The sequence below is a fragment of the Melozone crissalis genome, unplaced genomic scaffold, assembly GCF_028551555.1.
Source record: "Melozone crissalis strain CALT ecotype California unplaced genomic scaffold, PUWL_Pcris_2 ptg000016l_1, whole genome shotgun sequence".
Taxonomy (NCBI): domain Eukaryota; kingdom Metazoa; phylum Chordata; class Aves; order Passeriformes; family Passerellidae; genus Melozone; species Melozone crissalis.
The window spans coordinates 41,998,331-42,013,360 of record NW_026535794.1 but is presented as its reverse complement, the minus strand read 5'-3'; the positions used below and the strand labels follow the sequence as shown (position 1 = coordinate 42,013,360).

The 15,030-nt window shown below is 35.9% G+C and overlaps 1 protein-coding gene across 1 annotated transcript in view; it reads right to left on the bottom strand.

The window, feature by feature from the left end:
* STT3B (STT3 oligosaccharyltransferase complex catalytic subunit B) overlaps positions 1-15,030 on the bottom strand; it is a 51,171-nt gene that overhangs the window by 23,231 nt on the left and 12,910 nt on the right. Inside the window, exons 2-4 of the mRNA XM_054273965.1 lie at positions 5,412-5,520; positions 3,423-3,710; positions 1,700-1,765 (exon numbers count right to left, since the gene is read on the bottom strand). Coding sequence (XP_054129940.1) covers positions 1,700-1,765; positions 3,423-3,710; positions 5,412-5,520 — 463 coding nt within the window. The remainder of the gene's footprint in view (positions 1-1,699; positions 1,766-3,422; positions 3,711-5,411; positions 5,521-15,030) is intronic.

The window sequence follows — 15,030 nt, the reverse complement described above, 5'->3', positions numbered from 1 at the left end:
ATTATGTTTTGTCCTAAAAATATACTTAAGCAAAATATCTAGAAGGGCAACTCCACAAAATTCTTTCCAAAAGGTAAATACAATATAGGGAAGGCCATCATATGTGGGATGATGTAGATACAAGCAATAAAATTCTAACTATTCACTGAGATGTGAAGCTAAGCTACAGATGAATCTGAACCTTTCATGAGCTGATAGAACTTGAAAGGAAAATAACAGCACCCCCCATTTATATATAAGGATTGACTGTCATGATTACATTGATCCTTAAGTTCAGATACCATGTGCACACATGATCACATACTCTCACATACAATCCCGCACACCAAGATGCTAAGAACCTGTTATTGTGTGCTTTTTAGCAGTAAAATTGTGAAAGTATTGTATTTATTTGTATATTTATGAAGGCACTTTGAGAGGATCTTACCAATAAATTGGCACAATATAAAAAAATACTGTGCTATACAAATATTACAACTCAAAAATTTACTTGCAGCTTTTATACTGGACTTAAACATGTACCAAAGCTACAGGACCTTTTCACTATAAAGCTATATAAACAGCAATGCTGTGTATAAAGAAGTGGCTCTCTATTAAGCAATGTGGCAAAAAAGGAGGAGAAATGGAATGAATAAATGTACTCTTAACAAGAAATAGCTATCTTAGTATCTTTGGTGACAAACACAAGGCTATTATCTCCTATATCAACTGCAAAAGTCTCCCAGAAAACCAAATGGACATTAAAACTAGAGGAAAACTAGACAGCAACCAGACAACCTTTGAATTAACCTTGACTTTAAGGTACATAAACCAATCCAGAAGCTCCTTGTTTTTGCAAACTCAGTTACCTGATGATAGGAAAGCATTATTTGAGACCTCAATCTTAACTGTCACCAAGCAATTAGCCTGACTGTCCTAGCACTGGCTATTTTGAGGGTAATTTATTTTTCATATAGCCACAAAAAGTTTATCAGTTAGGAGAAAAAAAAAAACCACATGTTTGACTCAAACAAGAGAATTCTTAGTGTAATGTTTTAGAAGATGGAGGAGGAGGAAAACCAATTCCCCCCATTTTTCTATTAGTTTTATCTCCTCATGTTTACTAGTGTTTTCCCCCTCTGTTAGCCCTTAGGAAAATCTCTGCAATAGCTTTCATTTTCAAAGATCAAGAATGAAAAGGGCATTTATGATCATTTATTATGACACTGAAGTCATTCATCAGTTCTGGTGGTAAGCTTTACTTCATGGCATAATTATACCCATAGAAATAGCTTTCAAAATTATAAAAATGTAACTTTGTCCTCACATTCTAAATATTCTGATTATTATTATTATTGCATTATGGTAATGACATACAGACACATAAACATTAAAATTATACCTTAATTTACCTGTACCCAAATAAAAATCCAACTGAATCATAGCACCTATTCACAGCATGGGAAAAATTGGTAAGTGAAGTTATTATATTTTCATTTTTTACCTCAATCAATCATGTTTAATCATGTTGATTTAAATACTTTACCTTTATATACTATGTTGTTTAGTCATATATTTAATGCTTTAATAACAATACAAAGCAAGAATTTTATATTCTGGCTCCAACAAAGATGAAAATAACCTTATTCTCTTCTTTGTCAACATATAAATTATGTAAGTTACTCAAATAGTTTAGCTATTATATATACAAAAGCCTTACCATGTAAAAGTAGGATAGACAGCAGCAGATTGTCCAAAAGACTGACCCAGTTTTCACAGACTTCACCTGGAAAAATAACCAAGTATTTATGAATGACAAATCCTGAACAATACTCTAAAGTTTCATCCCAAAACAATTGTTGAGAGAACTTTAGCCTGCATCAAGTTATATTTGATGCTTCTGAACTGATGTCCATAAAATTGTAGCACAAATGCAATTCTTTCACACAGAAAAGGTTAGGGCTATTTCTCTAGCAAAAGCATACAATCCAACTCTCTGCCTTATGATCTGATGTAGAAATGTACTTGCAATGGATCTTTGTCTGGCATCTGACCCAACTCTGTCATTACAGACAAAATAGCTATTCCAAAAAAATTCACTTAAGGTTAACAAGAGCATCCAGATACTACTAAAGGTTTAGTAGGATCCAGAAACTGCCCCAGGAATATGAATTTGTCTGAAACTGATGGGGGTGACTGTGGTGAGGAAGAACAGGAATGAAGAACAGACATTAAAAAATGCTAGAAAGTTGTCTATAAAACGTATTTGATTCTACAAGAGTTCATGCAAACATTATTGCACTCTGCAGTTTAGTTAAATATGAATTCCATAAGAACAGATAACTGCTATCATATCTCAGTTACTCTAAAGTAACAACACAGATTGATTCTATTATTGTTATCAAACACAGCACACCTTCCCAGCTGCAGCTTATTCTAAAACCAGATTAAAAAATACTGCATTTAAGTAACACCAGTCACTCAGTCATGAAAAATTCAGTTCTCCTCCATTATATTCCTACCAAATATATCCCAAAGTCTGAAATACTCTAAAGCTAAAACATTTGTGAATATGCATCTGCTTATGAAAACCAGAACTCTTGACAAAATTATGGAGAAAGTTGTAGTGACCATGTACTTACATGGAGCCCTCTAAATGAAAAGTGTAGGCATTCCAGAATACACAAGAGACAGTACCCTACAGTGTCTGTGCTGAATTAACAATATAGTTATGCTATTTTTGTTATTTCCAAAGTAGGTTCAACAGCCCAGAAATACAACAGCCCAGCTTTCCTGAATTCCTTCCTGCAAAACTACCTTATGGATGCAATTCTACACAGATTAAGGAAAGGCAGACATGTTGCTTTAGCAAACAGGCAAATGAAAATACCTAAGACTGGTTTTCTAAGCATACAAGAAACACTAATATCTGACTCGAGACAGCTTTGACCATTTAATTTGGATACTGAACTCAAAGCCCAGACACTCCATACAGTCAAAAGTCTTTAGAGAAGACTATGAATTTAAAGCACTTCATATTCACAGTCTTCTCTGAATATGCTATATTGGCTTATTATCTATATAGCTTTTCACAGCTATATAAGGAGGCTAACATTTGATGCACACAACACTAACACCTCCAAACCAAAAAACAAACAACCCCTCTGTTTGCTTTATATTTCTAGACTCATCATCATTTTTATTACTACTACAGGACACACACACTTCAGTGGAACTGTGCTTTTACACAGCAAACTGAAGAGCATGATTATGGAGTGGTTCAGATCATGTGACTTCTCAGTACTTGCCTAATCAAGAGCCAAGGGGAAGAGAGATGAGAGGGAGGAAAATCAGAATTCAATGGATTCTAAGAAAAATCAGTCATTTGGTTGGAGGAGGAACCAAAAAACCTTTCCAAAGCAAAAGACTCAGCAATTACTTACCCATAAATAGTATGTGAACTGCAGTGCAAAAATAGCTATGCCTTCATTGTCAAAAGATCCTGCTACTGATCGGGATATGTAACCTGGAACTATGGCGATAAAACAGGCAGCTAAAAGCCCTGCTCCCTGGTTCCACAGTTCTCTGGTGAGCAGGAAAGTAGAAATAGCTGTAAGGCCGCTAAAAACTGGTGCTAGAAACACACAGACATCTCTTATATGGACTGTCACATTTAGCATATTTAAAATCCAATGTATAAGGCCTGCTGTCACCATCAGTCCTGGGTATACCTACATGGAGATAAAAACCAAAACACTAGGTTATTACAGTAAACTGTCATGGTATGCATGTTTACACAGAACTTGCAATTAAACAATAATTTTTAAGCTGATATAAGCAGTGAGTATTAGCATAAGCTAATAGAATTATTTTAGTACTACTTTAATCATGTTTTGACAACAACACTGAATACCCTAGGCTCTTTTAATTTTATCCAAATGCTAACAATACCATATAATCTACTTCATAAATGAATGAGCAGCATACAGATAATATCCCATCTTGCTTGACATTTATCATATAATGAAAACAATTTGTCATTAAGGTATGGAAGCAGAAACCAAAATCTGCAACAGAATTTCAAGCCAGCTACCAGTTTTAAGGAAATAAAAAAACAAGCCCCAAAAGCCTTAGACATCAAGAAGAAACCCAAAATTTCCCAGTCATATCCATTTTCCTTTAAAATATACCATGCTATTCTTTCATTCCTTGGTGCCAATAGGGAGAGAAAATGTACTTCAATAAGAGTTAATTTTTTAAAGATGAAAAGTTTATGGTCAGTCAATTGAATACCCCATTTTTACAAGGTATCTGTAGACATCTTTGGATATGACAGATTAAAACAAAGTCCTGTAAAAATTGAATTAATATGCGCACCAGGAAAGGTAGCATTGACTTACACAAACCTATTGAATCCACCATAGAATATTGGAGAACTTTAGAATATTCTTAATAGGAATTCTACCCTCCCACATTTATCAACATTAGAAAAATCAATACATCCTAGGCAAGTTAATATGTACTTCACCTGCCTTAGTTTCTTTCAAAAACTAAGAAGGACATTGTGCTAAATTAAATTAACAGATGACTGAACATTCCCCTGCATATATTTCAATTCTTTTTCTTAAGAGGTTTTATTTTGTATAAGATAGGTGTGAAAAACATGCACTTAAGTGTTGCATAAAGAGTGTCCAGAGTCTCTAAGATACTGAAACAATGGTGATCTACTGATACAAGAAACTTATAAATGCCTTTAAGTGGTATATACTGGCTTTAAAAAGCTTTAATGGACTTTCACACATTAAGAAACACGTGGCTGCATTACTTAGTGTTACTAAAGCTATTCATGAGTGATATTTGCATTTTGACTTGGTACCATTGTTTTGTACACCTTTCCTGTCTTGTGACTTGCATTGACACCAATCTTAAGTAGTCCTGATGTTTTGTACAGGTGCCACACTGATCTCATTTCACATGGTCTTCTCCCAGTGAAATCCTAACTTTTTTCCATACACACATGAAGTCTACTTAGCATACATAATTGGATTAAAACTTGTACCTTAAGAGATTTAGATAATGATTTTTAAATTTTTTTTCAAAGTTTTTCCTGTTTTGATTTCATATAGTGGAATTGTAGGAGCCATAATACCCTTATTTGTTACTTATTAGAATTTCATATGTAAGGAAGTTCTGTATTTCTTGGTCACAGTGTGCTATTGAGTAGACTTAGTTTCTGCAGCTAAAAATGAAAAACATCTCCATATTCCCTCTGCAGCAATTTGACAAGTAAAAGCAAATTTTATTAAGATTCTCCTTTTATCAACATCATATTTGTATTGAATGTTCAAAAAACTTCCTAAAAAGTCACCTTTCATTATTTTTTACTTATTAAATTGATTTTTTAAAAAGAAACGTATCATTACAATACTTACAGTTCCACCTACTATTCTTCCTAGTGGATACCATGCTCTTTCATCAAACCAATTTAAAAATTCATAAAAGCCATGAGATGCAAGATGATGTGTTGATCTATAGTTAAACCTAGAAAGAAACAGAAGGATAAGATAAAATCAAGAGCTTTAGCATCTCATTTACTATGTAAGTACAATGGTTCTCTCTTAACCTTCAGTGTTTTGAATTACATTACTAAGTTCTCAGCTACTCACTACTATATTTTCTTGACTTCTACAGCCAGTGCATATACTATAGACGACAGTTTACAGTTTTTGTTGACTTCATTTTTGTGCGTAAACTTTAAATGTTTTCTTTCACTCTGATACAGTATTCTGGTTATTTTTGTTATTCCTTTCTAAAACTACTCATTTTCAACTACAGTCAAGGCAAGACTCCATTCTGAGACAGGATAGCTACACGTGTAGCTGCCCTACTTCATGCAAAATCGACAGGTGACTCATTCAATAACAGGCAACAGGAACCAGTCTGTTTGTTCACACTATCAAACCAGTGGCCTTCTTTCAACCAGTAAGAATTTACACAATGTAGAACCTCTGTAGATGAAGTTTCAAAGTTTGTACATATTCTGCTGCAGAGAATTTCTTGTACAACAAAGGGTCTCTCATGCACACCTTCAGTTCAGCCTTCCACACTGTATAAAAACTATTAAAAAACGCCAACAGACCGCTATTAAGGCATTCATCTTCCACCTTCCTGGCACAAAATATCTCAAACATTTGATAACAAAACTTTTGAACTATTAAAATGTCCATTAGTTTTTGAAATTAAGTATCAGGCTGCAAGAAGCACTACAGTGCATGTCACCCTAAAACAGCAACTCTTTCATGATCATTCATTCAAAGGCGAAACTAAAAAGGCTACAGATATTGAGAATGTGAAGCTTTGTAGAGAAAGTTTAGGTAGAGAAAAGCCTGGGTGAACACAGCTTCTAAAACAAGCAACATTCACAAAGCCAACTCTTCTAATAGATATTCTAATTGAATTTCAGTTAACCGTGTGAAATTCATTGGTTAAAGAAGTATTAAAGATTTTATTTATCAGTTAAGTAGAAGTTCAGGTGACTAAATGGAATACTACAACAGACAAAAGGTTAGATGGGCAAACCACCACAAAAGACTTCCAAAGACACTGCTAAATTCAAGCCTAGAAAAGCCTGTGTGTGTTTTTCTTTTTATCTATTTTATGGAAGAATTCCCTTATATCAGAAATATGCATCCCTTCTGACAAAAAATTTAAAACTAATTCAAATTCTTTTGCATATCTAGGATTCCCAAAATATCACAAGTTTACTTTGAACCAATTCATTTCCACAGAATAAAGCTAAGGTCATTTAAGACTGCAAACTCCATCAAGTTCCTAATTGTTTAATCAGTACAAGTAGTATGTGAAATAAAACCACATTGAGGTCATGAGCAGATTCTTCATCTACACAGTGGAAGAACAAAAAGAACTGAAATTCAGGTTCAGATGTCAGCAAATTTGCATGCTTCAAGTGTCTGAACTGACACAGCATTAGTCAAATTATATTAAAAATAGGTAAATAACAGAGTGAAGTACTTTCAGGAACACGCTCTTATATCTTATATCTGTTAAATAAGCATTTATATAGGATATATTAACTGATAAAACTGTGGGCTTTCAGAAGTCATTAGTCATGTTTATATAAGAAAATTCACATGAACATCACTCATTCTGACCTAGAAATCTTTGATTCAAACAGCAATGTGACATTGGTTTCTAATAAGCCTACAACTATTCCCGTTCGACTAGATTTCTAAATATTAATTAATTCTCCAGTTCTGAACTGTCAACTCTAATGTGATTTCTGAAATGCTGTACCTGTAAAATTAGCCTCTTATCTTAGGACAGCAAGGTCTATTGTTAATTTGTTTAGTGCCAAGTGCCTGCAGTATGGTATGTAACAAATCAGAAGTTTCATACTGCACAGGACACACGGAATCAGCTACAGACAGGACTGAAAACACTGAATACCCACCAAATATTGTTATCCTAGAACTTCAAAAAGGGAACAAGTAAGATATTTACTAACACGAATTACTTTCAAATTTTTAAATCATGATTCAAACTCACAGAGGCTACAAAAGTATGACTAATGTTTACTTTTACAGCATCAAAAGATTAGTTAAACAAACGAAATAGGCAAGAAGAATACATATTGACATTCTCCTCATGTTTCCAATTAGCAAAGCTTTGCAACTGACTTCAGAAGGATGCGAACAACTGTCTTGAGCTTTGGCAGCATCCCATTAAGTCTTTAATAAGAATGAATTACCTCTCAAAATTGAAATGCAACGTAACAGCATTTTACTTCTACCACTTCAGAGGTAAGAATTTAATCTTCCCTCCTAATATACTCTTAGACAGACACAAATCTATTAGCCCTTCTTTCAAAAAAGTGATTCTTTTGCCACAAATGAAAGCATGCAGTGACAGTTCCACATGTCTTTGCAGCAGAAATTACGGGCAACACTACAGTGTATTGTGAGAAGACCTGCAAGAACAAGAAACAGCCTTCTAGACAAATAAATAAAATTAAAAATATTTAGCAGCTTAATTCAACACCTCATTTTGACTTTAAAAAACAAGTGCCCACTTCACCTCCCAGTGCAAACAAAAATAAGTTAAAATGTCAACATAAACCTAAGCACACATCAGGAAAAGGTTGCTGTGATGCTGCATATCAAAGCCAGCTTCAGGCATGGACAAACTGGCAGCGATGGACAGTGCACCAGACAAAAGTCTAGTTTGGCACTCATATGATGATGCCAGTATTAGGCTCTGGTATCACTTAGCCTTTCAGAGCACTTTTTTAGGGACAAGCCTGAACCTTGTGAAATTGTTTCCCTTTAAGCTGGGACAGAGAGTGCTGCTAACAAACAGCGAGCATCACAACCAGTCACACCTCCTTACTATCTTGGTACTTTTCAAACTGTGCTTCAAATGCAGCACAGTGGTATTGTATTTCTACTGCAATGCTATCACAGTACCTGCAACTATCTATAGGTTCCACAGGGGTGTAAAACAACCCTAAAAAATATCACAAAAAATGCCATCTTTGCCTACTGCTGCATCTGAGAGATTCAGGGGCTGCAGCTCAGGAAGGAATCAGAACGGAGGCAAGAACAGCCACTGCTGGGTAGGGGCTGCATGTCAGGTTTGGGGGTCACTGTCTGCCCCAGCTCTTCAACTTGCAGCAGCAGCAAGAAGAGGTGGTATTTAGGGTTTTTATCCAGCCCTCCTTCTGACCTACTCTAATCCAAGGAGACATGGGAACTGAAGTACACTGCTGGTTGCACTGACTAAACAGTATGCAGCATGATGTGACAGAACTAGAGCAAAGGACAGGATCCCTTTTCTGCCACCCTCAACCCTCACATCCACCTGATCTTGAGGTATGGAAACAGATTACCCATTTCCCAAGATTCCCTCTCATCCTCCCTCACCCCCTTGAAGCAAGTCGATTTGAAACAGACCTGAGAAGAATAAAGAACAAAATCATGTGAAGCACATTTTAATTAAATACTTAGCTAGAAAACCTGAGTGAAATATTCAAGTTCTCAGTCCTGCTGTAAAGAATATTCACACTTGCTAAGATTCAGCTAAGGGCCTGACACCAGGAAGCACTGACTTATTTCAGTCGACGTTCTAGGGGAAAAAGTGATGTTCTGCTGTTCTCCTTGCCTCTTTCTGTCATGTCTGTAGTTTGAATTATTTCCTCCTCCAAGCTCAGCTTTAAAGGAATAAACAATCCTAAGTCTTTGTACATTTCAGAATTTAAAGTCCCAACCGCAAACCAGGCTGGTATTGTAGCTTGAACCTTGAGGGGGATGCTCTAATGATCACCTAAGTGCTCTGTGTATGGTACCATTAATTTTGTGGCACTGTTGGAGATACCTACATTACAGCTGGTTCAGTAGACAACTGGAGGTAAGTTAATAAAAATACAGTTCTCATTTCATATATTTTAACATAGAACAGAGTATAAGCAGCAACTGCAAAATAACTGAAACAGAGGCATAATCTTTTTTTTAGTAGCAACATTAATTTAGAAAGCTCAACTAGGCAGCTTGCAAAGCAAAGCCTGTGAAGTTTTCACTTATATTTTATGCACTGTTAATACATAATCTTAACTATCTGTTCATGCTTCGGTTTGATTTTTATTCCTTGCTATGAACTGCCTTTTTGATGACATGAGGCAATACTGTAGGATAATTACTTAATGCTAGTCACAGCAATCACTCTCTATCCAGGAGCTACAGAATTCTCCAGCACTTCACAGCAACAATTACTGCTATATTTATAAAGAGACGTCTTTGACGTTCCTAGGTTTAGTATTTCCTTCACAAAGTACTATTTAAGGTGAGTATTAAAATAAAATTCAGCCTACTGAGAAAAAAGAACATATAGAAAAGAACAGCACATGTATGACAGTGAAGTTACTTCATCCACATCTTAACAACACTTAAAGCAAATTACACTGACAGCAATGGAATTCATTTGAGCCCTTGATTCCAAGAGAGTGCAAGACCAGTGTGTTGCTTCTTGTGGGAATGGTGACTGTCTAAACCCCAATCAATTTCATGCTATTATTGCCCCATCATCTAGACTTTTTATCCAGCATTTTACAGCCATCTGAGAATATGTAATCTCCTTACAAGCAGAATCTGTTGAAAATTTTCTAAGCCTTCAATTATAAAGGCTTCTGTGCTTTAAAAGTCTTCAGCTGCAGATGCACAAAATTTTCACATCTGCAAACTCAGAAAAATGACAAGATACAAACTGTGAACATTACAAGCTATAGGAGTAATTCTAGGAGTCAGTTTTTAATGCAAATGTAGATTACAGAATCAATTTGGCCATACAGAATCTAATTAGAGATGGCAAGTGTAGATTCTTGAAAAAGATAGTTGCAGATTGACTCCATATCCGACATATTCTTTGCATCCAAAGGAAGAATACATTCAGCAGCACTTTATGGAAAATCTAATGAGAAACTTCAGTAACTTCCATTGAAACAAAGAAACATATATATATACAGTATTCCAAATTAAATTTTAAAACACCTGCTTGCCCACAGACTATACTACAAGCACAAGATCCTGCAAGTCTCATTCTGAGCTCTGTATCTGCAAATGAGCAATTAACACACTGAGTTCTGCATAAGGTTTTTAAAATGGAAGTGTAGAACCAATCAATCACATAATGAATTCAAGGCACTAAGGAAGTGTTTCTCATCAGGAAAATTCTTATTTGTGTTGTGTTTATAACCTTGGTAAGTATGTGTGGACATTTAAGCCATTTTCAAATAATCAAGATTAGAACTTTGGAGCAGCAATACCTACAGGAAAAAATACTTATGACACATAAAGAGCCTTTCCTAGTGCCCACAACCAAACCTAAGGTGTTACGCCTCACAGTAAGACTGAAGAAAACATACACCAAGCTCTACCTCTCTCATGTGTAAGAACCCATGAGATAGAGGCTGGTCCTCTGTTTACCTGAGCCAAAACTGACAACTCTGCAGAATGGAAGAACCACCAGGCAATTTTATTTCAGAAAAATCTCACATTCCTTTGTTTTTAACCTACATTCATTCATGTCAGTGGAATGGTTTTATTAGGTCCTAAGTCTAATACATACACTATACAATTAATCCCTAATTAGCACATTATATATATATTTTTTTTTTTATTTTTTTAAAAGTCCTTATGTGACCACAAATCTTTTTTTTCTGGAATTTCTTTATGGGGAAACTGTTCTCACTTTGCACACCCAAGCTTCTGTACCTCACCAGACAACAACCACCCAGGGAGTCATGAGCACATGAACTCTCCCCCATCTTTCACAAGGGACACAGAACAGGTTTGCACAGTTCTTGTGAAACTTGATTGAAAGATGATTGCTAAGGCAAGTCCACCAGAAAGAAAAAATAAAAGCTTTGACTGATGCAAAGTTTAATATAATTCTAATTCTGATGGTTTTAGGGGGTTAAATATGTGATTTTTGATTGTTTAGTCTTTACATTTTTATATAAAATATCTGGGTATGTAATTACTCAGCATTCTGAGACAATATCAAGTATTTGTGATGGCCACTGAGACTGCCTTACACTTAGAGAGGCTCAAATGATCTGTAGGGGTTTTGATGCAAGTAAGGCCGTTTGAAAAGAGAAATACATGTCCTTCAAGTTGACTATCAATCACAAACCTTAGAAAAAAGAATTGCCAGCAGTACTGCCATTTTGAGTTTCCTCAGGTTCAAAGTTAGCCAAGGACCTGCTTCTGATTTCAGATTTCACCCCCTCAGAAAAATGTGGCAGCGGCTCCCTTGTTAAACTAAGCTTAGTAAGAACGATGATGTAACCAAATGGCAGGATGCTTTGCAGTGATGTGGCCACCTAACTTCAAAAACGATGGAAATTTTGAGTCAAAGGAGGAAGAAATTTCTGTCCCTGGCATCCAGCTGAAAAACAAAACTTCTCCTTTTTGTAATATCTTTAGAATAATCCCTGAAGGTAAACCAGGAGAAAGCCAAGTCAGAAAAAAAGGTGGATGACACAATCAGCATGGCACACATTTTTTTAGGCCCAACACTCAGCTAAGCTCAATGGAAATCCCCAAGAATACCAGAATGTTTATAGAATAACCATTAAGAATTACCATTAAGAATATCAGAATGTCCCCAATGTGTTTAAGAAGGATTACAGCCTTCCTACTGCCACTACTTGGCATGGTATTTTCCCTGCCTGCAATAGGATGTTACGCTTAGCAAGTGCTAAAATCAGGAACTGCATGCTGCCAGTAGCTTAATGATAAAAAATTCTACAAGGAGCATACAGTCACTCAGCTTCTTCAGAGAACCCAGGGCACCTCCAGTATTTTTGCTAACAAACTGTGAGCTTTTGAGAGCACTCCATGATCACAATTTGTATTTTTTCACACAATATATCACCATCTGAAACCACGATATGCTTCCCATCACCACTGTAGTGGGCGTATATCTGTCTACAACTTCAGACACTTCCCCTGATGCCTATTAGGTTTTTATTACTTTTTCTCTGTCTTGCTTTTGAACTATTTTATATCTCAAGGCAAATTATTATGAAAAGCATTGGTTTTATCAATATTAAAAGGCATACTTTGCCAGTGAATTCTGCCATTCATAACATGTAACAACATTTTAGACCTAAGAAGAAAGTGATGATGACATTTTTCTTGGGATAGTCAAAATTCCCAAGAGGTTTCAAAGAAAAGATGGAAACAGAATAATCTGAAATTTTTACAGGCAAAAATTGAATGCTTGTTTTCTTTTTTATGGATAGACATACACTTTACCCCAGATACCACACTACAACTGGCATCCAATTGATGACAATGTTGGTTCTGTACCTTTTGACAGCATCAGCTTCTTGAGAGGCACCATTTCTCCCCTCAATACAGTATTACCTACCACAAACTCAAAAAACCCTATAGTGCTATGTTTGTTTCTTTCTAAATGCTCTTGGGCTACTCTGTGGCACAATAAGCCTTGTATGCTGCAACTGTGGAAGCTTTGCACCAAATTCAAGAATATGTTCAAGAGGGTGTTTTTCTAGATCAAATTTGTACTGTACTTGTTTTAAACATGATGGAAACAGTTTAACTCCATGGTCTTCTAAGTTAAAGGCTGATACATGAGGATCTGCTTGGCAGGAAGGAATTAGAAGGCTATTAGCTGAACAATATATTTTAAGAGCAAAATATCCTTTCTGTGAAAAATCTGGTACTAAAAATCAGTGAGGTGAACATGACTGCTTCATGAGAAGTAACAGGGAACAGAGGACAGCTAGCTCCAAGTCACTTTTTTCACAATCTCCTAGTATAGAAAAGCAACCTGTAACTCCTAAATAACTACACTGGATTCCTATTAAACTGATCTCAAAAACACCTGCTATCTTGTAGCAAGATCTAGTACGTGAGCAGAAGCGAACAGCAACTTTTGTGACAGCCTGAAATATAGAGTACAAAAAAGGAAATTCATTGTTCATTACAGGTACTTTAATTATATTTTAACTTTTTGAAAGTATGTGGCACAGCTTTCATCTCTATTACATAATAAAGTCACCTACATGCTGCAACACTGTGGCAATTGAGAAAGTACCAGTTACACCCAAAATGCATTTGAACCAACTTCACTTCCCGTTAAGTGAAATGTAAGAAATCAGTCTGGATGCAAGATGGCCTGGCAGACTGCTTCTGCCCTGTAAAATACAAGACATGGTAAAAAGTAAACAGGACCCTTAGAAAGGCTCCAGATCCCTCACATCACAGATGATATTTAAGCATTGACAATCTTATTTCTGGCAGAACATTTAAACAGCTATAGCACTACAGAAGAGCTTTAGCAGAAATTATTTTGTACAACCCTCAACTGTCAAGAGTCTGTTACTTGAACTTTGTAACACGACAAAGGGTAAATCCAACCAGACTCAGACATTAGACATCAAATCACTCTGTACAAATTATGGCAACATAAGGTTCTTTATCTCACAAGAATTAAAAGTATCTACAGTGTTGTGGCTGCACATCTAAGTCAGTTTAGCAAGTTAAAATAAGGTAGATTTTCATCCAAAAATCCTTACATAGTTGCTCTTCAGTACATTTCTAAATGCATCTGCTATTCTTCATATTCTTCCTGCATCTAGGTTGATCTACCTTGCCTGAATTCTCTGACTGTACTTTCTTTCCATTGGTCTCTTGGCAGGTAGATCATGTTTAGTCCAAGAATCTGGATCTCTCATAGTGCACCTGTTGAACTCCATCTGTTGCCGTATTGACTTACTGACTTTTTAATACAATAACTGCTGAGAAAATAAAAATTGTTCTAGAGTGGATAATACAAAGCATCATCAGAGCAGAACAGACACAGTCTAACTTGAAGAATTTCTGTCCTGTGATTAACACCAGGTTGAAGACCCAATTTTATCTAACTTGAATATGTCTGCTCAAATTCTGCTTAACCCTTCAGTAACCCGGCATAAATAGACACAAACATTGCATTCCTAAGGACTATAGAACCAATCAGACAATTTTCACCTGTGGGTATGTATGTATATAGATAGAACTACCTGCAGAACAAACCAAACAGTACACACAGGGTTTACAGGAACCTAGAGACAGATCTAATTACGGCCTAAACAAATGAAGCTGAAAAGAAAAACGCATGAATAAAGCCCAAAGTGGAAAGGCAGAAGGGTAAAAAAAAGTATTCCCAACTCTAGGATGCCTTGTACTAAATTATACATGCAAATTTAGCTGTGGCAGTTACCCTTCAACTAACCTTCGCTAGCTAAAAGGAGTGAAGTGCTCCTAATCCGCTTCTGTCTGCAAATCGGACAAATTAGCTTGAATCACAGCTAAAAGGCAAACCACTCTAAAGACACCATAAAAGACAACAAAAAATGCTTCTATAAATACATCAGCAACAAAGGGAGGGCTAAGGAGAAACTCCAGGCTTTGCTGGATATGGAAGGAAACAGCGACAAAAGATGAAGTACCTAATGCTTCTTTGCCTCTG